Source organism: Aedes albopictus, chromosome 2 (genome assembly GCF_035046485.1).
Source record: "Aedes albopictus strain Foshan chromosome 2, AalbF5, whole genome shotgun sequence".
Taxonomy (NCBI): Eukaryota; Metazoa; Arthropoda; class Insecta; order Diptera; family Culicidae; genus Aedes; species Aedes albopictus.
In genome coordinates, this window is record NC_085137.1 from 504,153,861 (window position 1) to 504,180,140 (window position 26,280).

At 40.0% G+C, this 26,280-nt stretch overlaps 4 protein-coding genes across 6 annotated transcripts in view; 1 reads left to right on the plus strand and 3 right to left on the minus strand.

Moving 5' to 3' along the window:
• LOC134288726 (ribonuclease P protein subunit p25-like protein) overlaps positions 1-10,144 on the minus strand; it is a 47,912-nt gene extending 37,768 nt beyond the window's left edge. Inside the window, exon 1 of the mRNA XM_062854478.1 lies at positions 9,949-10,144. The gene's annotated coding sequence lies outside the window, so the exon portion shown is untranslated. The remainder of the gene's footprint in view (positions 1-9,948) is intronic.
• Positions 1-17,140, plus strand: part of LOC134288728 (aromatic-L-amino-acid decarboxylase) — a 30,903-nt gene extending 13,763 nt beyond the window's left edge. Inside the window, exons 3-9 of the mRNA XM_062854481.1 lie at positions 10,091-10,161; positions 10,252-10,488; positions 10,555-10,866; positions 10,927-11,320; positions 16,355-16,604; positions 16,667-16,756; positions 16,821-17,140. Of these exons, the coding sequence (XP_062710465.1) occupies positions 10,091-10,161; positions 10,252-10,488; positions 10,555-10,866; positions 10,927-11,320; positions 16,355-16,604; positions 16,667-16,756; positions 16,821-17,019 (1,553 nt within the window). The 3' untranslated portion in view covers positions 17,020-17,140. The remainder of the gene's footprint in view (positions 1-10,090; positions 10,162-10,251; positions 10,489-10,554; positions 10,867-10,926; positions 11,321-16,354; positions 16,605-16,666; positions 16,757-16,820) is intronic.
• LOC109407819 (ribonuclease P protein subunit p25-like protein) overlaps positions 1-26,280 on the minus strand; it is a 606,744-nt gene that overhangs the window by 485,053 nt on the left and 95,411 nt on the right. The gene's annotated exons all lie outside the window — the stretch shown is intronic.
• Positions 17,224-25,620, minus strand: LOC134286980 (uncharacterized). Its single transcript, XM_062848696.1, has 4 exons — positions 25,319-25,620; positions 25,092-25,252; positions 24,904-25,030; positions 17,224-17,928 (listed from the first exon to the last, which is right to left on the minus strand). Exons 1-4 carry the CDS (start codon positions 25,618-25,620, stop codon positions 17,781-17,783), a joined length of 738 nt encoding a protein of 245 aa, XP_062704680.1. The 3' UTR covers positions 17,224-17,780.

Consider the following 26,280-nt stretch of genomic DNA (forward strand, 5'->3'; position numbering starts at 1 on the left):
AGAACCAGCGCATATTAAGAAAAAAAAAATCGTGTACGTATTTCTAAAAGAATTCCTACAAATTTTTTTCTAAGAATTTACCAAGTAATTCTTGCTGGAAATCCACTTGAGTTTCTCTCGGGAATTCTTGATGGAATTGCTTCAGGAATTTCTGATGGAGTCCTAAGAGCAATTACTAAAGAAATCCCAGCTTATTTTTTTTTTTGAAAAATCTCATCAAGAATTCTTGAAAAAAACCTTACCATGCATGGTAGAAGAATCGTAGAATTCCAAAATAATTTATCCAAAGATTTCTCAATATTCTGAAAAGATTCCGTTAAGAGTTTTTCTTTGCATTTGTGCGCAAATTTCTCTAGGAAATCTTGAGCTTATTGGGATTCCTGCACAAATTCCTTTTTGTGATTTCTACGGGGATTTTCCAAAGTTTTTCTCACAAATTTCTCTTGGAATTTCTTCAAGAATGTCTGCTGGGTTCCCTTCGGGAATTCCTCATGTGGTTCTATCTAGAGACCTTCTCAAGGATTCCTACAGAATTCCTCTTGGAATTCATACAAGAATTCCTCTGGAATTATCTGCAGAAATTATTGTTGGGATTCCTCCTATTATTAGCTTTATTAAAATAATTAAGCAATTCCTGCTGTGACTTCTCTATGAGTTCCTATAAAAATATTCTTTCAGAATTTCCTAGGAACTCTTCCCAAAATTTATTTTCATATTCTTGGTGGAAACCCTCTTCAAATTCATTTTAAAAGTTCTGTTGAAATTGCTCGAATGCTGCTGAAATGCGGTGTGGGAATCATCCAAGAAGTCTTGCTGGGATTCCACAAGCAATTCCTGCTTGAAATATTCCAGGAATTCATGGAAGACGCTTAAGAGAAATATCTCCAGATATACCATCTAGAAATGCTTGAGATATCCCAGCACAAATGCTTGAAGAAATCCTGGTAAAAGTTTCTGAAGTAATCCTAGCAAGAATTTCTCGAGGTATTCCGAGAGAAATTCCTAGAGGAATCCCTAATTCCCAAATCAATCAACCGACCAATTTCTGCAGAAATCCTTGGAGAAATTCCAGCAGAAATTTCTGGAAATGCCCACCAGGCATTCCTGGGGGAATTCCAAGAGGATATCTCAAAAGATTTATCTAGCTATTTCAGCAACTCTTGAAGTTCATCTAGAAATTCCTACTATGATTCTTTCAGAGATTTCTCTAAGAATTCTCTTTGGAATACATGCAATAAGAACTGTTGGAATTTCTCCAGAAATTCCTACTAGAATTTCAGAAATTCTTGCTCAGATTTCTCAAGCATTTTCAGCAGGGGTGTCTCAAATTATTGCTCTTGAGAGTCCGCTAGGAATTCCTGGAGGCTTTTTATGGCAAATCCAAACATATCTTGGAGAATTCCTACCATAAATGTTCAAATGAATTCCAGTTGCAGTCCTGGAGAAATTCCAGCAGTAGTTCCTAATAATATAATCTCAAGAGGATTTCCAGTAGGCAGGGATAGCATTTCGTACTGAAAATGTGCACAGTGCAGAATGAGTGTAATCAGTTTCGTACATTCATTCAAAGAGGGTATTCTGCTTAGAGGGTTCGAAAAGTCGGTACAAGAACAAGAGCTCATTTCCATATTGAAACCGCGTTCACTTCCACTCACACTGAGGAGCATGTTATGAATAAATTACAGTAGGAATTGCTGGAAGAATCTAAGCAAGAATGTCTAGTGATGATTTGACTAATTGAACCATTGCAGAAGTTTCTAAAAGAATTCTTGGAGTTATCTTTAAAAAAAAAGCCCTGAAGGTATCACCGGCAGAAACTGTTGGAGAAATCCCTTAAGGTGTCTCAAGAAGAATTTCTGGAAGAATCCCAGTAGGAATTATTGCATAAATTTTCGGAAAAATCCATAGGGGAATTCATGAAAAAAAAAACATCTTGGAGAATTCCTTGGACGAATCCAGAAGTCATGCAGGAGGTTCAAGTGGACTCCCTAGAGGAATCCCAGAATACATTCCTGGCGAAATCCTTGAAAGTATTTCTTTTGCAATTCCAGCAGTAGTTTTTAGAGAATTTCATCAGGCATTCCAAGAGAAATCTTTGGAAAACCCTCTAAGAATTTATCCACAATGCCTGATTCTTGTTGGGATTGCTTCAGACGTATCTTACACGTTTCATATACATATCCTTCGTGTAATTCGTGTTATTCCAAGCATTTTTCCAGAGATTTCTCCAAGGATTCCTATAGAAATTCTTTATGTCATTCCTCTAAACATTTTTTCCAGGATTCCTTTGGAAATTTCTCTTGGAGTAACATTATATATTCCTACTAGGATTTCTCCAGGATTTTTTGCTGAGATCATTCCGATGTACACTACTCGTCATAAGTACGTAATCACTTAAAAAATGGATCAGTTTGAAATGTTTAGCATCACCTGAAAACTAGTAAATTCATGCTGCTAAAAGCAAGTGTACCCAGGATTTTCAACTTTATTACGACGGTCTCCAAAGAAAACTTCCCAAAATAAAAGCATCATGTTACAGGTTATTTCAGAAAATCTTCCATGTGTTCCTTCAGAAGTGTCACGTTTTTTTACGGCTGTTCGAGCCCGTATGAAGTTGATCATCAATATTAACTACTATTCACGATCAGCCTAGATAGCTGTGTAGTGTCGGTAGCGATTGTCTCAATTGGCTGAGAATAACACTACGGACGGCATGTTTCGGTGGTAAGAATCCACCAACAGGTGACCCCTAATTTATGGTGTGATGCGGCTTTATGCTTACCGTGTCTAGGAATGAATGGCTAGGGGGGTCTAATGAAAAACTAACCGCAAATGGAGCCTGTGGAGTACCAGGGCGCCCTCCACAGTATGTTGCCCTTACTGCGCTAACCGGAGCAATGGTGCAGTGGGCCATGTGTTTCTCCGAGACAATCAGCTGCCCTTCTTTAGTCTCATTTGAGGCTAAATAAGGTCGAGCTTATGAAAATGTTGCGATTTACAAAGTGTATTCTGTGTATTCTCGCCTTTGGCGTTTCCAATCGATACCGATCTGGTTTTGTTGCTATTGTTCTTTGTTGTGCTGTTATTGCGAAGAGTTTGATCTTACCTAGTTTGGTAGTCGCTACGGTTAGGATAGATCAGATCAATCTTCAGCATAAAAGAACAACAACGATCAATCTTTGCAGACTGCAAAATGGTACAACTCAAGTGGCCTTGGTCCAAGAACCTTACTTTCGTAAGGGAAATTTCTATCTAGAAAACCTTGTGAACCCGCTGTTTGCCACTTTCAGTAAACATGAAATGGCAAACTCGCGTGTCATGCCTCGAGTCTGTGTGCTTGTCAACAACGCAATAGTTGTTACACTCATCTTTGAACTAACCACCAGATATGTATGTGCTATCACAATTGATGTATCTGTTGGAAACCTCAACAGGAAATACGTCTATTGTTCGGTGTATTTACCGCATGATGGACCATCCCCTACTGATGCTTTCAAACAAGTCATCGCATACTGCACTTCAAAAGGCCTTCCGCTAATTATTGGCAGTGATGCTAATGCTCACCATATCATCTGAGGCAGCTCAGACATTAACTTGAGAGGTTCCAGTTTGATGGAGTACTTAAGTAGTACAGATCATCTGCTAGAGAGGAAGTGTTAGACATAACGCTTAGCTCAAGAAGAATTAGTCACGAGCTTACCAATTGGTATGTGTCAGATGAAGAATCTTTATCTGACCATCGCTACACCTGTTTTAAACATTTAAATGTTACTTCGTAAACATTGCGTTTCAGAAATCCCCGATCAACAAACTGGGATCTTTTTACTGATTTGGTTGTGGCCAAATTCCGAAAGTGGGTCGTGCGTCGTATAAGGAAGCAAAGAGTTTCAGACCTCTCAGTTTGACCTCTTTTTTCTGAAATGCTTAGAACGTATTGTGGATCATCACATCCGTGATGTTCATCTGGCCAACGTGCATCTTCATGTGAACCAACATGCCTACCAATCTGGTAAGTCCACTGTGACTCTGTTACACAAGGTTGTTTACGATATCGAGAAAGCATTCACTCAAAAGCAATCTTGTTTGGGTGTTTTCCTAGATATCGGAGGTGCCTTTGACAATGTGCCTTTCGATGCCATATTGGAAGCCGCACGGAGTCATGTTATATCTTCAATGATTTCCAATTGGATTCATCAAATGCTTAAAAACCGATATTTCTTCCCGACAGGCGACATTTCGTCTAGAAGGGATTAGGAAATTGAGTGTTTGTGGATGCCCCCAAGGGGGAGTCTTACCACCGCTTTTGTGGAATCTCGTAGCAGATACGCTATTGAGGCAACTCAATAATAGCGGTTTTCCTACTTATGGTTTTGCTGACGACTACCTAACATTGTTAGTTGGTATGTGTATAACCACCCTTTTCGACCTGATGCAAAACGCCCTTCACGTAGTTGAGGGCAGGTGTCGCCAATATGGCCTTTCGGTAAATCCGAGTAAAACATCTATTGTTCTTTTCTTTTCACGGAAAAGCGAAACCGTAATGGTGTTCGACATTTGCGTTTCTTTGATTTTGAAATCAATGTGACTGAACAGGTAAAGTACGTTGGAGTCATTCTTGATTACAAGCTTTCCTGGACACCTAATGTTGAGTTCAGAATGAAGAAAGCTTGTATGGCCTTCGGGTAATGCCGGCGAACCTTTGGTACAATTGGGGTCTGAAACCCAAGTATATCAAATGGATTTACACAACTGTTGTTCGTCCAATACTGGCCTATGGATGTCTTGTGTGGTGGTAAAAGGGCGAAGTGAGAACGGTCCAATCAAAGTTAGGCCATCTTCAAAGGATGGGCTTAATGGCGATATCTGGAGCGTTCTCTTCAACTCGTACGGCAGCGCTCGAAGTTCTCTTTGACGTTTCCCCACTACACATTTATCTCAAATAAGAAGCACTTTCTTGCACTTACCGTCTACGGATACTCGGTCTATTAGAGGAAACTCCTGTGAACCGCACATCTACACAAACCTTTTGGTGAATTGGGACAAAATTGTACTTGCTCCAAGTGATCTTACGCTTGCTTGTAATTTCCTATATAGGACATTTTCCACGAAATTCTTCTTAGCTTCTTCTGAGACTCCATCTGAGATGTTCTAGGAACTACTTTGAGCATTCCTTCTGGGACTCTTCCGAGGAACTTCTTCTGGGATTTCTCAAGGAGCTCCAGGAATTCCATCCGGGATTCTCCAAACAGCTTCGTTTGAATTGTTTTAGGAGTTTTTTTTTTCGACTTCCAAAAGTTATTCCTGGAAGCATGAAATTCCGAAAGCAACTGTTGGAGGAAAACCAGAAGGAACTTGCTAATGTATTACCTCAAGGAAATCCTGAAGGAACTTCATGAGGAATTCCATAAACAAAAAGGGCAGAGAAATTCCACGTAATACTTCTGGAGGAATTCCCCAATGAACTCCTGGAGGATTTCTATTAGAAACATCTGAAAGAATTTCAGATTAAACTTACGGAGTAATCCCAGAAGGATATGCAGGAATTCCAAACGGAACTCTTGAAAAAAAAAACAGGAAACAGTTCCAAAAGTTTCTGAAGAAATCCTGGAAACAGTTTCTGAAAGATTTCCAGAAGAAGTTCCCTGAAAACTTTTGGTAGGAGTTCCATAAGAAATCCAAAAAGGAGTTCCTAAAGTACTTCCAGAATCAATTTCTGACAAAAGCCCAGAAGAAGTTCCCGAAGTAATCCCAGAAGAAGTTCCCAAAAGAATCCTGGAAGCAATTCCAGAAGTCCCAGAAAAGGTTCTCGGAGGAATCCCGGAAGGAGTTCCTGGTGGAATTACCGTAGGAATCTCGAAAGGAATTCTTAAAGAAATCCCTGAAGTAATACCTGAAAGAATCCCGGAAGGAGCTCCTGGAAGAATCCTGGAGAAGTTTATACCGAAAGGAGTTCTTGTAGGATTTCTCGAAGGAGCTCAGAAAGGATCCTTGAAGACATTCCAGAAGGAACTCCAGGAGGAATCTCGCGTTAACCCTCTAATACCCAATCCCGCCTTTAGACGGGGTATAGTTTGAGCATTTTCGTAATTTTTGTTTTTTGGAAAATCATTTTTTTTTTATATTTTTGGATGATATTTAGGACTGTTTTGTATATCTCAAAATGGTTTTTGGTGTATTTTAAAGCGTATTTACATTTTTTAAAAATCATTGAAAAATTGATGTTTTAGTCACCTTTTAGAAGTCATTGTTTATTTTGTATTGAATCACTACAATTAACATATATCAAATTTTTCCCAAATCATTCTATCCTTGTTTAACAGTTTTAGGGAATAGAATACACTCTAAAATTATTTTCCTTAAAATTACACGGAAAATGAAATTTTCTGTGAAAAAAACTTAAAATAATAATATTTCAACAATAATCATAAAATCTCAAAATGTTTTCATCTCAAAAAATCCGTTCCCCAAATTGGCTTCCAGGAAAAATATAAAAGTGTGGGGATGGTCAAAAATAAAAATTAGAAAAATCAAAACTGAAATTCACGAAATCGAGAATTAAAAAGAATTTTCTTCCAAAACATGTTTAAATCGATTTTAGATGACGAAAAATGATATTTAGGTCAAAATCAAAAATTTGGGTATTAGAGGGTTAAATTCCTGGAAGAAATTGCTGAAACTCCTCGGAATATTTTCAAGTAATACCTTATTTAAGTAAAAGAAAAACTTTTGAAGACATAAAAACTATTAGGAGAACAGCGAATGGAATTCCTGAAAAATTTCCAGAACTCCTTAAGAAAGTCTGGCAGAAAACCCTTGAAGGAGTCTCTGTAGAAATCCTGGAAGGAGTTTCTGGAGGAATTATAGTTGGGATCTTTTGTGAATCTCAGAAGAGGTCCCAGAGGGAACATCTGAAGGAATTCTAGAAAGAATCTCAGATGTAGGTCCCTGAGAAAGCTTGATGGATCCTAGAATAAATTTGTGGAGAAACAACGGAAGAAATTCCTGCAGGAATATCAACAAAAAATGCTGGGGTAATCCTAAACGAAGTAATCCTGAATGAATCTCGGAATTATTTTTTAGAATCTCAGAGGGTATTCTATAAGAAATCCCTCTAGGGCACTTCTTCCGAGGGTTTATTTAGGATTCTTTCAGAAATTCCCTTTGGGGGTCTTCCAGGAGTTTCGCATGAGATTCTTAAAAAGATTCCGTCTGGGATTCCTTCAAAAGCTCTTGCCAGGATTCCTCCAGCAAGTACTCCCGTGATTCTTCCAGAGATTTTTTATAGGAAATACCTTCTGAGATTACTTCAGGAGTTCATAAATTCCTTCAGAAGTCCTCCCGAAATTTATCTAGAAATTCATTCCGAGATTACTTCGGGAATTCCTTCTAGGAGGAGTAAGCTCGGGAAAAATATTTTGGGAAATTTCCCGAAATCACTCCCGGATTTTCTTCCATGGTTTCTCCACAAATTTATTCTAGAATATTTCTAGAATATCTTTCTGTAATTCCTCAGAGAGCTCTAGCTGAGATTGTTTTTGGGGTTCATCCAGAAGTTCCCTCTGGGATCCTTTCTGAGATTTCTTAAAGGTTCCGCCTGGAACTTCTTTTAGTATTCTTTTAGTTTTTTTTTGAGACATCTGAGGATTTCTGAAGGAGTTCTGGGAATCCTCCAGGAATTCCAAACTGATGGAAACCCAGGCGCAGTAGACACGGTACCAACCGTTCGACCGGACAATTACACCCGTCCCGGGATTCGTGTGATAGGGCGAAGAAAATATGCAACGTCGAATGCGTGTTTTATCAAACATATATTCTCGTCGACGAGGTAGTACGGATTAAGGAAAATAATAACAAACAAACAACGTTGTAATTATCTGCAATTTATGTTTCGTCTTTTACACACGCATACACTGAGACACACACAGTCATCTGTCATCCATCAGAGGTTCCCAATTCCTGGTTTTCTGTTCATCTTATGAGGGGCTGCCACTACTCTACAGTATGACCCATAAAAAAATGCGACATTCCATTTTTTTGCAGTATTTGATGATTTTTAATGAAATAATCCCAATGAATTAAACTTTTTTGGATTAGGATACAATAAGGAGATCATTGTCATACAGGATCTCTAAAATTTTTGTCAAAATATTCATTGGTTACGTATATGGGATACCTTATAATTGTTAACAATTTCTAAATAAAATCAAGTTTTCCTATAATTTTCATAGCCAAATGAACTAAGATAAAAACTTTTATACACATGGAAACCATGAAGAAATATGTACTCTTTAATACGCCCATGTTTGAAAAATATTTTAAAAATAATTTCAAATGTTTAGGAAACAAAAACTAAAAAAGGTGCTACATATTAAAAACCGTATTTAAGATACATTAATAAAAAATTTAACACTGTTAGAACATTTTTCAAAACATTTTTTTGTCGATGAAGGCATATATACCTACCTTTATAATAGGTACAAATACTATATACTTAAAAACAATTTCATGCTTAAAACATAATATTTTCTAAAAATTATCATTTGTCAAATAATTCAATTTTCCCAAAATGTCTCTTAATTTATAAGTTAATATTTTTTTCGTGCTTGTCCGACGAACCAAACAACTCCTGAAGACCTTATCCAGCCATAAAAGTACTATTTTGAAAATAAAATTTGATTGAATGTGATTGAAAGCAATTGAAAGAAAATTATATCCTTAAAAAACGGCCTCTGGCGCGTGGACGATTTCGACATCCATATGTTCAACGTTATATTTGCATGGAATCAGTCTATGTTCCTTTGCCATTATAAGATTAGTGGCTCTACTATACTATCCAATAGATACATGCGAGGTTAATCAGTTCGAAGTAGGGGAACGATGACTTTGAAAACTGTCGCATTTTTTTTATGGGTCATACTGTACTCTCGTCTACTCCAACATAAACTCCTTCCAAAATTCCGTCCGGAATTCCTTCCAGGAATTTCATACGAGATTCCTCCTGCAGATTTCTTCAGAAAATCTTTCTGAGATCATTCTAGGAATACTTCAAGAACTTCTTTCAGTATTTCTCAAAAAAAAAATCTCCAGAATTCTTCCAGGGGCTCCTTCGGGGATCTTTCCATAAACTACTTCTGGGATTGCTACAAGAATTCCGAGAATTTATTTTACGCCTCTATCAGGAATTTCTTCAGGAACTCCTTCGTGGGTTCCTTCGAGAACTTCTTCTGGGATTCCTTTGGGAGATCTTGCAGGGATATTCCCGAAAGTTCTTCTGGAATTCTTCCACAATCTGCTTCCGGGACTTGTCCAGGAGCTCTTTCATGGATTCATCTAGGAATTCTTCTTAGTTTCTTCCAAGAGTTCCGTTTGAATTTCCTGCAGATCTTTCTTGAATTCCTCTAGAAGTTCATTCTGGAATTCTTTCATAAGTTCTAACAGCTAATTTTTTTTTCTGAAATTCCTAGTAGGCTTCGTCTGATATTCCTCCAGGAACTCCTGAAACTCTTGGAGAAGCCCAGGAACAAATTCGTAGAAAAACAGTAGAGGATTTCTTTGAGGAATCTTGGATAAAAATCTTACGGAATCCCAAGTCCGAAAACTGGAAAAAATCCCGAATCTCTGAACAAGTCCGCAGTACAAGGCCCCGAAACGTCGCTCTAGGACTATTGCACATTATTAAAAAAAACTATTTTATTGTTCTTTTGCTATATGTGAAATTGGCATATTTTCAAGGTAATATCAAAAGAGAACTTCTCTATGAACATTTTGGCTTGTATAGTTTACAAATGATAGTTTTGAATTTGAACTGCTGCATGCACTAATTTTAAATTTCCACCAGAGCACAGCAGTATCGAAGCATAACTTTTCCCACGAACCATAAATTGCTTTTTAATTCGATTACACTGAGCTGACCGCAGCATTATCACATTAAAACAAACTGTCACTTACCCCGTTCTGCTCCGGTGTTGGTCCAGCAAAAGTTTGAACTCAACTCCTACTAAGCAAGCTGCCCCTTATCTGAAAGAGAAATGAAAAGAGGAGGAAAATGTATTTATTAAAACAACGTTCGTTCTCGTTTTTCCCGTTCCAGGCAAAGCAATCGGTCTACCGGATCACTTTCTTGCGCTGAAACCGGGCAGCAAAGGAGGCGGTGTCATTCAGGTAATTTGAAGCGCCACCTCAGAGGGCATCTAAGTGGAATCATAACCTATTTAGCGCCTGTTTTTTTTTCGTACCGTGCCCATCTCGCAGACATCTGCCTCGGAATGCGTCCTGGTAACGATGCTGGCCGCCCGAGCACAGGCCATCAAATATCTCAAGCAACAGCACCCTTTCGTCGAAGAAGGTCATCTGCTGTCCAAGTTGATGGCCTACTGCTCCAAGGAGGCCCATAGCTGCGTGGAGAAGGCTGCTATGATCTGTTTCGTAAAGTTGAGGATTTTGGAACCGGATGAAAATTGTTCGCTTCGGGCCGACACGCTGGTTAAGGTGATTGTTAATTAGGTTAGGGGTTAGCGTAATGAAACTGATGATATTGGAGGTTATAATTTTTAGGCCATGGAGGAGGACGAACAGCAGGGCCTGATTCCTTTCTTCGTGTCGACTACCTTGGGCACTACGGGATCCTGTGCTTTCGATGATATCAACGAGATCGGAGAAGCCCTGCAGCGGTTTCCGAGCGTTTGGTTACACGTGGACGCAGCGTATGCTGGGAACTCGTTCATCTGCCCGGAACTGAAGTATTTGCTGAAGGGAATCGATTACGCCGATTCGTTTAACACCAACCCGAACAAGTGGCTGCTGACGAACTTTGACTGTTCGACGCTATGGGTTCGCGATAGAATTCGTCTGACTTCGGCTTTAGTGGTAGGGAATCGCTGAAATTACAGTCAAAAGGGTCAATTCTGAGAATTTCCGTCTCTACAGGTTGATCCGCTGTATCTGAAACATGGATATTCAGACTCGGCCATTGACTACCGCCACTGGGGCGTTCCACTGAGTCGTCGATTCCGGTCCCTAAAGCTGTGGTTCGTTCTGCGAAGCTATGGTATCACCGGACTGCAGAACTACATCCGGCATCACATTGACCTGGCGAAACGGTTCGAAAGGTTAGTCCTGAAGGACAATCGCTTCGAGGTGTGCAACGACGTCAAACTGGGACTGGTGTGCTTCCGGCTGAAGGGCTCGGATCGGATCAATGAGAAGCTGCTGAGCAGTATCAACGCATCCGGGAAGATTCATATGGTACCGGCATCGGTCAACGAGCGATATGTGATTCGGTTCTGCGCCACGGCGCAGAATGCCATGGTGGAAGATATCGGTGAGTAAGATCTGTATTCATTTCATATATTACAACTTCCTTAAGCTCTTCCTTCACTTCTATTAACCCATTAACGCCCGAATTATGCCACAATCACAGTAGATGTCTGATTTTTTCTGGAGTACCTCAACCCCATAAAAGAAAGTTATTGCAGTCATTTAAACGGAAATCTACGGTGAAATTTTTGTTTTAATACACAGTGGGGCATATTCACGTGAAACGTTGAAAAAATATTTTTTTTTAATTTTTTTTGCGCAGCTACCTTTTTATTATGAGCTATGTAAATCTATTTTAGATGACTGATCATAGTTGATATTCTCCTAATAAAAAAGTTACAGTTTGAAATGTTCTAGAAATGGATTACATTAGTAATAACTAAAACAATCTGCTAATAGTTTATAAATGAATAGTTTCCAACAGTTTTTAGGCATTTCAATATGCATCATTCTAATAATTTCTATATAAAATGGGTTGATATTCGGCATTCTAGTAGTATATCCTGCCCACCGTATCCTTCTGGCTTTGCCAGCACGTGGCTCACCCTCTCCCGCCACACACCGTTATCTAGTACAGAGCGAAAGATTATCTTAGCATTCATTCGAAAACTCCAAATAGCCGGGGAACGATATTCACTAAATCCGGTCAATTTGTGTGCTTTGCGGACGACATGGACATTATCGCTAGAACATTTGGAAGGGTGCAGAGCTGTATACTCGCCTGAAACGCGAAGCAGCAAAGGTCGGACTGGTGGCGAATGCCTTAAAAACAAATTACATGCTGCTAGGCGGAACCGAACACGACCGGATCCGTCTGGGTAGCAATGTTGCGACAGACGGGGATTCTTTCGAGGTGGTGGAGGAATTCGTCTACCTCGGATCCTTACTGACGGCTGACAACAACGTGAGCCGTGAAATTAGGAGGTGCATCATCAGCGGTAGTCGGGCCTACTACGGGCTCCAGAAGAAACTGCGGTCGAAAAAGATTCACCTACGCACCAAATGCACCATGTACAAAACGCTAATACGACCGGTGGTCCTCTACGGACACGAGACATGGTTCAATCAGCAGCCATGCAGTTATATTTCATCGTAAAACTACTTTTTTGTAATTGCGTTGCGTTTTCCCCTACTTTTCTCTCGCGGTTGTAATGTTAAAACGGCCTACTTTTCTTCACTAAAAGAAAAGTGCCGAAAAGTACTACTTTTCAGCACTCTTAAGAGTGCTGAAAAGTAGCACTTTTCGGCACCTTTGCCAGAACCCACATTTTGATAACTTTCGAGGCTACCTTAGACGCAGCCGCTACTTCTAAATCCTCTGATCAGCTCGAATACGAATCAGGACTATTCAGATTCAGATTGAGTCTGCAGATCAGGCGTAGAATCAGCAGCAGAACCTATTTTTCCTCTTACCCATGGTGCGGTATGACGACGACGGGAGTTTGCAAATTTCTGACACCTGCCTTATCATAGCATACCTGATCAAACAAAAGCACCATGCTGACGAGCATGAATGCTTACCACGTGGTTCGTCTTGATCCATGTGCGTGAAACAAGATTATACCAAGGATTATACTGAATGGGTATTTTTAGCAATTACAAAAAATTTTGTATGCAAGTCGTTGCAAAACTCGATTTTTTCAGCACTCGTCGTATTTATCCAACTCGGCAAGCCACGTTGGATAAATGTACGACTCGTGCTGAAAAAATCATCATTTTGCAACTTGTTGCATAAAAAAAATATATCAATATTTGTTTAGAATTTGCGCCACCTAGCGGACAAACCTTCAACCAACTAGTTCACTATAGGGTAGCTCTTGATGTCCTGATTGACCTTGTCGAAGTCAAAATTCTTCTATGTAGTCTGATTCTCGAGATACAGAAGTTCAGAATTTTTAGAGCCCACTTGCGCAACCTAGCGGACAAACCTACACTGCAAATTTTGTTTGCTGGTATTCAGCAAACTTTGCTGATTTTTTTTGTGCTGATTTCATTCAGCAATACGAATTTACTGAATATCAGCAATTATTTTTCAACTTGCTGAACCATCCAGCAATTTTGACAGTTGATCAGCAACGCTGTGGTGAAATTCATCAAAAATTTTGCTGAAATTCAGCAATTTATGTTGCTGATTTTTTTTGTGCTGGAAACGTTCCAAAAAATTTGGTGTGTACAATCTACTAGTTCACTATAGGATAGCTGTTGATGTCCTGATCGAGATTGCCGAAGACAGAATTCTTCTATGTAGTCGGATTCTCGAGATATAGATGTTTAAATTTTTAAGGACTCTCTAGCGCCACCTTACGGATAAACCTAGAACGAACTAGTTCACTATCGGATGGCTATTGATGTCCTGATCAACCTTGCCGAAGACGAAATTCTTCTATGTAATCGGATTCTCGAGATATAGAGGTTTAAATTTTTTAGGACTCACTAGCGCCACCTAACGGATAAATCTAGAACCAACTAGTTCACTATCGGATAGCTATTGATGTCCTGATCAACCATGCCGAAGACGAAATTCTTCTATGTAGTCGGATTCTCAAGATACAGAGATTTATTTTTTTAGGACTCACTAGCGCCACCTCACGAATAAACCTAGAACCAACAAGTTCACTATCGGATAGCTCTTGATGTCCTGATCAACTTTGCCGAAGACAGAATATTTCTATGTACTCTGGTTGTTGAGAAACAGAAGTTAAGAATTTTTATGACTCGCTAGCGCCACCTAGTGGATAAACATAGAACCAACTAGTTTAGTATCGGTTAGCTCTTGGTGTCCTGATCGACCTTGTCGAAGATGAGATATTAAAATTCTTCTATGTAGTCTGGTTTTCAAGATACAAAAATTCAGAATTTTTTGAGCCCACTTGCGCCACCTAGCGGACATACCTACAATCAACTAGTTCACTATCGAATAGCTGTTGATGTCCTGATCGACTTTGCCGTACACGATTTTTTTTCTATGTAGTTGGATTCTCGAGATACAGAGGATTAAATTTTTTAGAACTCACTAGCACCACCTAACGGATAAATCTAGATCCAACTATTTCACTATTGGATAGCTATTGATGTCCTGATTAACCTTGCCGAAGACAAAATTCTTCTATGTAGTCGGATTCTCGAGATATAGAGGTCACCTAAAGGATAAACCTAGAACGAACTAGTTCACTATCGGATAGATATTGATGTCCGGATCAACCTTGCCGAATACGAAATTCTTCTATGTAATCGGATTCTCGAGATATAGATGTTTAAATTTTTAAGGACTCACTAGCGCCACCTAACGGATAAACCTAGAACGAACTAGTTCACTATCGGATAGCTATTGATGTCCTGATCAACCTTGCCGAAGACAAAATTCTTCTATGTAGTCGGATTCTCACCTAACCTAACCTAACCTAACCTAACCTAACCTAACGAATAAATATAGAACTAACCTGTTCACTATCGGATAGCAATTGATGTCCTGATCAACCTTGTCGAAGACAAAATTCTTCTATGTAGTCGGATTCTTGAGATATAGAGGTTTAAATTTTTAAGGACTTAGCGCCACCTAACGGATAAACCTAGAACCAACTAGTTCACTATCGGATACACCAAAACCTCCATTTAGGTAATGGGTCGGGACGGGACTGCCTAAATAGAATTTTTACCTAAATGGATTCATTACTTAAATGGATTCAGTTCATTACCTAAATGGAGTACAAGGTTGCAAAGAAGTTTAACTAGGGAGAGTGACTCGAATAGGAGATTTGAAGATGGTCATGCGGAGTTTCAGAGAACTTTCAAGGGAGTTTCTGTAGGGGAGGGGCTTCAGGGGCGTTTTGGGGGGTTTTGGAGGGTCTCAGGTGAGAATTGTCATGCAAATGACTAGCTGGGCACGGAACACAAAAAACCCTGAAAAATTCCGCCAGACTGAAAAATTGTTGAATGTCGGGTCAATGTCGGGAAAATTTTTATCGTATGTTGGGCCACTGTTGGACCAACATCGAACAACTGTTGGGTCTATGTTGGGTTTGGAGGCCAAAATAAAAACAGGTGAATGATAGGTTAATGTCGGGTATGACGTCATCAATCTTAAGTACTCCAACTGTTCTGAACACAACCAAATTCTATTTAGGTAACGTTACCTAAATGGAGGGACCTAAATAGATTTTACCTAAATGGATCCTACCTAAATGGAGGTTTGAGTGTAGGTATTGATGTCCTGATCAACCTTGCCGAAGACGAAATTCTTCTATGTAGTCGGATTCTCGAGATACAGAGGTTTAATTTTTTTTTGGACTCACTAGCGCCACCTAGCGGACAAACCTACAATCAACTAGTTCACTATCGGATAGCTGGTGATGTCCTGATCAACTTTGCCGAAGACAGAATTCTTCTATGTAGTCTGATTCTCGAGATAAAGAGGTTTATTTTTTTAGAGCCCACTAGCGCCATCTAACGGATAAACCTAGAACCAACTAGTTCACTATCGGATAGCTATCGATGTCCTGATCAACCTTGCCGAAGACGAAATTCTTCTATGTAGTCGGATTCTCGAGATACAGAGGTTTAAATTTTTTAGGACTCACTAGCGCCACCTAGCGGATAAACCTAGAACCAACTAGTTCACTATCGGATAGCTCTTGATGTCCTGATCAACTTTGCTGAACATAATTTTTCTCTATGTAGTCGGATTCTCAAGATACGAATGCGACAGTATTGGCAATGGCTGTTGACGAAACACCTGTCAAAGCACAATGTTTCGTGATCACTAGTGCCACCTACTGGAGCGAATACGTACTAAATTACGTACTATCGAAGAGTTCTTGAACTTCTCAACAACTTTGCTGAAGACACCAGTCTTCCAAAATGCTTAATTTCTCCGCAATTATCGCAAAAGTTACTGATCTATAAATAGATCACTGGGCGTTCGAGGCATCTGATCTATAAATAGATCACTGGGCGGAAATGGGTTAACGAAGTATGTAGGTAGCCAAAGAAAAATCAACACGCCATCTACAGCTAATATAATTCCTCCAACAAATTCCAGATTTTGCTTGGGACGTGATCACCGACTTCGCTGCGGAGATCCTCGAAAAGGAGCAAGCCGACGAAGTAACGGAGATCGTGGATCGCCGCAAGACCCACACCCTGGCTCAGAAACGATCATTCTTCGTCCGTATGGTGAGCGATCCAAAGATCTACAACCCGGCCATCAACAAGGCGCAAACGCCGCGGATTTCAACGGAAGGTACATCCCCGTCCACCGACGGAACGGTAGTGACCGTTCAATCGCCGAAGTATGATCGAGTTGTCTTGAGAGCACAAATTTGGTAATAGTTAACGATCTTGCTTTTTGCAGAACACCGGGATCCGCCTCGTGGATCAGTTGGCCCTTGGCATTCCTGTTTGCCAACTCCGATGATGGGCCCAAAAATGATATGCCACTAAGGTAAGCAACCTACTTGATCACGATCATGTTGTCAAATGTTAACTCAATCGATCACCTTCTTTAGATTCCGGCACCTGGATACCATGGTACGGTTGTCCGCTTCTCGTCGCAACTCGGCCACCGGAGGAGGATCGTCTCCCTCGCCCGAGGGCGAAAATGGCATTGTTCTGGCAAAGTCCCCCAAACGATCGCCGCTCATGGTACGGAGACGAGGCACATCGCCGAGTAATCAACCGAGCACCGGAAATGGATCGACTAAGTAATTGGGGTCCAGAAGAAAACGAAGATAGCGCATACTAATCTACTCAAGTCTAAATGTGAATGATCTCCACCCGTTTCTTCCTCGATCGAGAGGGTAGCTATATACACTCTGAGAAATAAGGAAAGCTCCATTCTGTTTTTGAGCGGCTTCGTTGGAACTAATCTGAAGTGATTAGTCCAATCAGTTTTCTCAAAACATCAAAAACAAAATTGCAGCTCTTTTTATTTCTCTCAGTGTAAATCCGAATTAGAAAGACCCTTTTGCCGCTATGAACTTTCAATCTAATTATTCGTCCGATCACAGTCTAATAATAAGCACCCCAAATAGTAGAAGTGGAGGATCGCCGAGACGGAGGGACGTGCTGCGGCGTTCTAAATTTAGCGCATTGTTGGAAATATATTGCACTATTTATGCCAAACAACACCTTCAATCTCTCTACCCGTGTTCGCTGAAAATGTACACAAAACTCAACAAAACAGTAAATAAACAATGTGTCGTAGATTGAAATGAGTTGAGCATCTTTAGAAGAGTACTGTGCCCGGGGCCGAACAGGGAAATGGACTCTTTTCATGTACTTCACTTCACATCTATGTCCGCGACCAGTCGAACTGAGCCTCCGTATATTGTTTATATCATTCGTCGGAATAATCGAGTGCCGAATGCTATGCGTGGAATGTTTCTCTTTTTCTCTATCAATTCTAGCCTAAATGAACTGTATTCGACAGATCGTGATTGCAAACAAACTCTTAGGTTTATTTGGATTCAATTGCCATCATCGTTGGCGGCGGTGGCGGCTGCCGTGCAGGAGGTGATCCGGATGAAGTTATCGTAGAAAAGCTGGGCGGCTGCCGAAAATACCGAACATTCCTTCAGTTTGATCACAAGACAATCCTTGGCCCGCTGGATCATGCTGAAAATATACGGGGATGTAGTGAATCATACGATGAAATGTCGTACGGAAAGCGCGATCATGAATCCGTGAACAATTTCATGAATTTCCTACGAGTTCATGTATCTGATATTGTTTAAGTAGCCTTAAAATACTTGATAAATGGGTAAAAAATCCAGAACCCGAAACTGGCAAAACGTGTCATAATTTGGCGATAAATGCGTGTTTTCATGTATGCATACACCATCAAAAAGGGTAAGTTATCATGATTCGTTTTACCGTAACATAGCCTCTACGTTACGTTTTTTTATATTTAGTGCTAAAAATTGATATGAAATCATACCGCATGTACCTACTCTAGAACCATGATGATTCTTGAAACTAGTACTTATCGTTTATGATTTTGGTTCCATTGACAAACAGTAGTAAACTGAGTCATAATACCATGACGCATGTACTCTAGAACCATGACAAAACATGATAAAATCATAAGACTTATTCATGAAATTGCCATTTGTCATTTATGATATCGGTTCCCTCGGTAAATGTGGGAACCGCTTTCAATCAAATGGACTAGCTACATATCTGCCGTGTGCAGCATAGTTGTCCCATGATCCAAAACAGCAAACTGAGAAAACGCATTTTAAATTCCAGCCTTGTTTCTGTCTCTACGGACGAGTGTAATAAAAACACAAAATGAATTCATCAGCATAGCATTAGGAATTGGTATTTATCATTGAAGTATGAACAAAAAGTTTCATAAACATTCAATTTACTTTATTTTTTTAAAGAAAAACTTTGGTGGGACTCTAATACCGATAAATCTGGCAATTTTCGGGATTTTCTCGGCATAAGCTGTCCCATGTCATACGAGATGTTCAGCATAAGCTGTCCCATGTTGTAATTTTCATTATAAGCTGTCCCATGTTGAATTTTACAAAAGATATCAGGATTTCCGGAAAATGTTCAGGGTTCCCTCAAAGATGCTTGGATAGATTTTAATCGTATAAAATGAACATGCTTTTGAGAAAATAAATATAAGTGAACATGGGACAGTTTATGATGACTTATGATGACAAAACTGAACATGGGACAAGTTGACTTGATGTTGTTTTAATGAAGTTTCTGAACAAAGTATACTAACCGAAAGTAGATTCTGAAAGTATCCGCAAAATAGACCTTTTCATGATAAAAAGTCAAAATCGTTAAAAAGTAACATGGGACATGGGACAACTATGCTGCACACGGCAGATCTGTTAAACTCTTCTAATTCCAATCACTGTTTGGTAGTTCATAATTCCGGTAGCTCAATATATGTCGAATGGTGCGAAAGGATTTATGATCCACAAATTGGAAGTAATTGAAAAATAGGTGCCGTCATAGTAGATGAAGAAAAAATATCTTTTCAGGGAAGCATAAATTTTGTATATAAAACAGAAGCTCTCCCCTCTTGCTGCAGAAGATCCTCAACGAGGCGCTCACTTCACAGTACTGTTCTGAAAAATTAATCAGTTTACAGTTATACTCAACGAAAACTTTTTCCTACCACGAAACACCAGCAAGGTTTCATGACTCAGCGTCATAATGTTTGGTAAATGTAAACCAAAAAAAGAAGTTTGTCGAATCGTATCTTTTATGACTTTTTACGAAAAAGGTTAACAATTTTATGATAATCGTCTTTATCGTCATAATAACTCAAAACCTACCAAAACGGCATGTTTACCCCTTTGCATCTAAGCCCATCATTTGCAGTTGTTTCCGCGTGATAAACTTCACTACACCACAGATACAAATATCACATCAAACTGAAGTAAGTGAACGCATCCTTCAGCTGGCTCCTCCCGAGATGAACTAGCCTAGGGCTAAAAATCTCGTTATTACAGACAAAAAAACTTCAGCTGGCTCATCCTAACGTTGACCGATTATCGCTAAGTGTTGAACAATTCGTGGGAGTTTGAAAAGGGTTTCAGAGAGGTGCTCAGGGGTCCCTGGGGTTCCTTAGGGCATCTAAGGGTGTTTTAGGGATATTTCATGGAGTTTTCAGAGATTTCAGAAGGGCTCTGCAGAGTTTTCTAGGGGATTCAGGGCTCATTTAAAGGGCTTTCAAGGAAATCTTACTGGTTTACATCATGGTGAGATATCAAGGCTTATCAGGGTTTCAGAAATCAAAGATATCAAGACCAACGATTGAAAAGGCCGCATCAACAATTTGTAAACAAACATGTTTCTGTCGACTTAGGACCTTCTGAACTCCACCCACACAGCTCACCGCCATTAACAGAAAGCGCAAACATCAAGTTCAGAAGGCTCTAAGTCGACAGAAACGTGTTTGTTTAGCAATGTTGATGCAACCTTTTCAATTGTTGGTTTTTTTATAAATTCCCTGGAACACCGAACCTACATGAGAACTATGGAACGCCCATGAAACTTATTGAAACCCGCTGGAATGTATCTGAAACCGCATGAAACGCCCCTGGAATCACCTTGAATGTCCTGCAACACTCCTGAAACTCCATAGAACGGGCCTGAAATGCCTTAAAACCCATGGAACTCAGCTGAAACCCACTGAAACTCGCTGTAACGTCCCTGAAACTTCATGGAATGTCCCTCAAACCATCTGAAAAAAAAAACCCTAGAATGCTCTTGAGATCCCCAAAAGCCCCCTGGAACCCCCTAAACTCACTGGAACGTATCTGAAACCCCTTGAAAAGCCCTCCGACGTTTCTGAAATCCCCTAAAATTCACTGTAACACGCCGAAACGTCCCTGAAATGCTACTGAAACCCTCTGGAACATCCTTGGAACTTTCTGGAACAAAAAAAAAACTATTGAGAACCCCTGGAACGCTCCTTAAACACCTTGAAAAATCTTGAAATATTCCTGGAATATTCCTGAAACCCTCTGAACCCCGCTTTAGCACCCAGGATCATCCCTAAAACCCTATGGAACGCTCATGGAACCCCATGAAACCCCCTGAAACTCACTGAAACTACCATGAAGCACCTTGAAAATTCCTAGAACGCTCATGAAAACCTGCTGGAACACCCCTGAGACCCTTTACAACCCCACGAAACGCCCCTGAAACCTCTTGAAAAGCTCTGCAACGCTCCAGAAACCCCTGAAATTCGCTGGAACACAATGAAACGTCCCTGGAACTCCAGAGGATTTCAGCTCTGAAACACCATTGAAACTTCCTGGAACACCCAGAAATCCATTGAACACCTGGAACGCTCCTGAAACCCCGTGAAAACTCCTCTATCACTCCTGAAATCTTGAAACAATCTTGAAACCCCCTGAACCTCACTGGAACGCTCTAGAACGTCCCTGAAATCCTATGGAACGCCCATGGAAACTCCCTAGAACATCCCCGAAACTCACTGAAACGCCTATGAAATTCCATAAAAACTCATGTAACGCTACTGAAATCACCTAAAACTTGCTGGAGCCCCTCTGAGATCCTTCACAACCCCATAAAACGCGCCTGAAATATCTTGAAACCCCGTGAAATACTCCTGAAGCCCGGTGGAGCATCTTGGAACGTCCTTGAAACTCTAAGGAAAACCCTTGGGCACCCCTGAAACACCCTGAAACCTTCTGGAAAACCCCTGAAACTCCTTGGAACTCCCCTGAACCATTTGACAACCCCTGGAACGTTCCTGAAACTCCCTCAAATTCACTGCAACACGCCCCTAAAACCTCCCTCTGAAGCCCCATTTAATACCTCCGGAACGCGTTTGAAACATCATGAACCCTCATTGCACGTCCACGAAAACACATGTAACGCCCCTAAAACCCCTTGAACACTTCTGGAACGCATCTGGAACCCCCTGAAATCAACTGGAACGCCCAGTAAACTTTCTGGGACGCTCCTGAAACCCGTAGAACAATCCTAAAACCTGAAATACCACTGGAACGCTAATGGGACCCTTTGAAATCTCCTGAAGCACTCTTGGAACGCCCGCGAAATGAAATTACCCGCAAAAAAAACCCTCAAACCGCATGGAACACCTATGAAACCCCCTGAAGCCCCGTGGAGTCCACTTGAACGCCCCAGGAATTCCCCTAGGACCCCCTGACACCTCCTGGAACTCCTGGTGCGCCCTTCCCTGCATGATGGAAATTGAAAACCAATCTGGCGGTCAAACTAACAGTTTAGGCTATCACAGTTTGCCAATTGGAACATGGAGGCATAATGAAATAGTCATAAAAAAAATATTTATCTAATAAAATATCAATGAAAAACATATTTTAAACAATGCAAAAGTGTAAACGACATCCTCCCAGTTCTTGAAACTGTGGTGTGACTTTGGTATTTGCGATCGATTTGTCCACAAAGCTTATTTCGTAACATTAATTTTAAGAATTGTACAGTTTTCGTGTCATCATCTGTACAAAATTTTCAATAGGGGTATTCACTAAACAGGATGAAGAAACGCGTAAGCCATAATTATCTGATTATTTGAAATATTTCATGAAATTGCGTATGAAATAATCAAAGATTGCCTTGGTGATAGCGACGTTTAATCAGTTTAATCAGTTTACGCTGTTTAGTGAATACCCTAAATATTTTTTTCATGTGAAAATATATGTAATTTTGTAACTAAATGGTTGCAATATCGTGGCACTTATGTTCTTCTCCTTTCTAGCTCTACGTTCATATTGGAACTTGGCCTACCTGTCTTCAACTTAGTGTTCTTCCGTAGTTATTAATTGAAGGGTAAGAGTGTAATGTCACGGTTAAAAAAATGTCATGACATTTTTCAATTTCTACCACTTTTGGTGTGAATTTCCGTCCGTTAGCATCACCGAAACATAAAAGTGGGTAGTTATGGAAAATTAATGATGTATTCGATAAACATTTCTTACTAGGGACAGACAAATTAGCGAATAACAAAATGAAATTATCATAACATTTCCCATCCATAAGTACAATGATCCAATATGCTCAGGGAATTGTAAACATGTTCAAGACCGAAACGAGAATCGAATCCGCCGTCTCCGGATTGGTGATAATTCATAGCCTTAACCATTAGGCTGACTGACTGGAGACCCTGGTACTCATGTATACGCATCTACATCGGTTATTAACATTGAGCCGGAATTACTTAAGTTAGTTTCGTAATACAGCTTCCAAAAACTGTTCAACATTTGTGGTGTCCAACAATTAGCGAATCTTCATGAAGGAAAAAAAAAACAGATTACCCAAAAATACGTCAAAAGATATGTTAGGACAACTATTGATTAAAGATGCTTTATGGTGCAATGGAATTGATTTGTTTTTGATTTGAAGGTATCAAAAGATGCGTTTAAATAACCGGCCATTGGTGAAAAAAACTCAAAATCTTCAAATATACAAATAGGACTGATGTGCGGTTCAGAGCTATGTAAAACGTGAGAAAAATGTACAATCAAAACTAAACAAGTTATTGAGAAAAGCGTTTTTTTTTTCTAGGAGATGTAGGTAAAAAAACGCAACGTATCTTAAAAAGTGACAACTACAACCTTAGTGTTTTCGACAAAGTTATTGGAAAAACATTTCTACAACTCTTGTGAAGACACCAATTTTGTATAATGAAAATATCAAAAAAATAATTTTCTATCACAGTTTTAGAAGGATTTATTATTTTTCCCAATGGGGCACGTTCGGTGTAGTACTAGATTTGTAGTAATGAGCTGAATAGGAGGCAATCAGTGAAGTACTAGATTGAAAGTAGTGAGCTGGATTTTTGTATGGTGAGATGATCAATTCTCTATTTCTGCAATGAAATGGTGCAAACAGCGTAGGTTATATGATTTATTGACTAATTTGATGCTGTTTGAGCAAAAGTTTGGATAACTGTGTTGCTGAAGTTGCAGGAAATAATAATACAACAACACAGTTATTCAAACTTTTGCTCAAATAGCATCAAATTAGCCAATAAATCATATAACCTACGCTGTTTGCACCATTTCATTGCAGAAATGGAGAATTGATCATCTCACCATACAAAAATCCAGCTCACTACTTTCAATCTAGTACTTCACTGATTGCCTCCTATTTTAGTATGGTGAAAAGGTCCATTCTTTGTTTCTGCAATGAAATGGTGCAAAAAGCGTGGGTATTATGATTCCTTGCATAATTTGATGCTGTTTGAGCAAAACTTTGGACAACAGTGTTGTTGTTTTCTCCATTTCTTGCAACATAAACAACACAGTTCTCATCACACTAAAATTCAGCTCATTACTACAAATCTAGTACTACATCGAACGTGCCCCATAGTTTAAAAGAGAAAAAAAATCTTCAAGAAGCCATGACACTGAACGCCATAGTAACATCATCAACTGTCAAAGACAGTAGTTGGATTTAGTCATTCTATATAAGAAATCATAAAAAAACCTCATTTTCTAAAAGCATCGCCCAAGTAACCATGCTTTTGAAGCTGTACGTATTGCGTATATAAAGCGCATATGTATAGAGTAATGCACGTCAATATGTGTGCGAAATTTATACAATACGCACAGATTCAACAGCATGGTTACTTGGGTGTTTCTCAAGAATGGCTGACCCGATCATCGTGGAATATTGATGGTAGCTGCACAACCCCTAAGGCTCTACGCAACTTTTCCATTTTCATCGTGCATTCAGCCGGAATGGGGATCGTAAAATCTTGAATTTTATAGATTTTCCAAAATTTCAAAATCAAAAACCCAACTGCCACTGCAAAAAATTAACTTTTTGCAACTTGTCACATAAATAACTATTCCTGAGAGAACCTTCAGAAGTTTTCAGGAAATTTTCTCTCTTCTCTGCAAATACCGCAAAAATCGTATTTTTATTTTGGAAATCTATAAAATACTCATTCCAACAAATTTGTTAGGAATTCTATGAAACAATTGTAGGAAACTTTTATCAGGAATCTACAGACTCTTTACGTTTGTTCAACGACAAGAACTTTCATTTTCTAGTGTTCACGAAATTAGTTACGCATTTATCTGAGTACTAACGACGGTTCCTTACCTGCAGTCTTCTCCCGAAAGCGACTTCCGATTGCTGTACTGCTTATCGATAATATTCTGAGCTGCGCATTCAAAAACGTATTGACCCAATTCGGCCGTACATTTCTCGTGCTTCACCCGATCATATTCTGCAACAGTGCACAAAATTAACATTGTAACTAAACTGACCTAAACCTGAACGGATCTCACTGATTCGTGCTCCATTATCCTCGCAGATGTGCTCCAAAACGTCCGTGATCCAGTTCCGCATAGCCTCAAAGATCTCGAAGTTATCACCTTGGACGCAGCTCTTCACGTTCTTCATGAACGGATCGAAGCAACCACTTGCTTGCATCAGATTCGGGCAGTGCCTACAAAGATTCCCACATTTTAAGCACATCACACAGTCCAAACTATCCCCCAAAGGCAAAGCCTACTTCTCCAAAATGGCCTGCTGATTGTCGACGTCCAGCCGCATCGAGTCCATGTTGAACGCGATCACGTCCAACTTGGTCCGAAGGCATCGCCGCACACCGATCCACGACTTGGTGATGATCGATCCGTTGACGCCGTGTTTTTCGCACTCGGCCAGCGTGTACTTCCACAGTGTGAGGTAGGAGAACTCCAGCGGATCCAGCTGGGGTGCATCATCCGCTGCTGGGACGGTACCGGCTCTGGCGCCAATGGTAGATGCGGCTACCAACAGTGACAGTAATAGGCGGAAACGATTTGGTACCATGCTGGTGGAATGATCACTCGCGATTTGGACTGTTTGGTGCGCTTGAGTGAGGACAACGCTAGCTATAATTAACGTTTTTGGGCCGTTTCCAAAAATTTGTAGCGTCTTATCACTACGCAGATGATAACGGAAGCTAGGTCATGTTTTTCACTACTTTATTTGGCACCAAACAAGATTTGCAATCGTAAAACATATAAAGAGACGCATTAAGGACGATAGCACAAGAGGAATCCAATGCTCAAGGCCGGCAAAATTTGTCATGATTTTAGAAACCTGAATATTTCCATGCAATGAAATTACACTGTGAAAAAATGTCGTGACGTCATGTTCGATTTCCTAAATGAACAAGTGGCTAATTGGGTCATGATATCATGAAACTTGCATACTGGAATCATTACCTAAGTTCATGAAAACATCAGCTCAGCATACTTTATTAATCCTTCATCAGCAGTATGACCAAAGTTAGCCGTTTATTTTCTTTTTACGGGTTCTAGCAGTTGATCCACTGCAGGTCTGACATAAATAGAACTCAATGGCTAATCTGTACCTGCCCATTTGAAAGCGAATCATGTTGGCTAAATTGTCCATCCCCATGTTTCTCCAACCGGAATTGGTCTATCATGAGGGCTCGTCAAAGTAGGCGTCCTCCGTTCCAGGAAT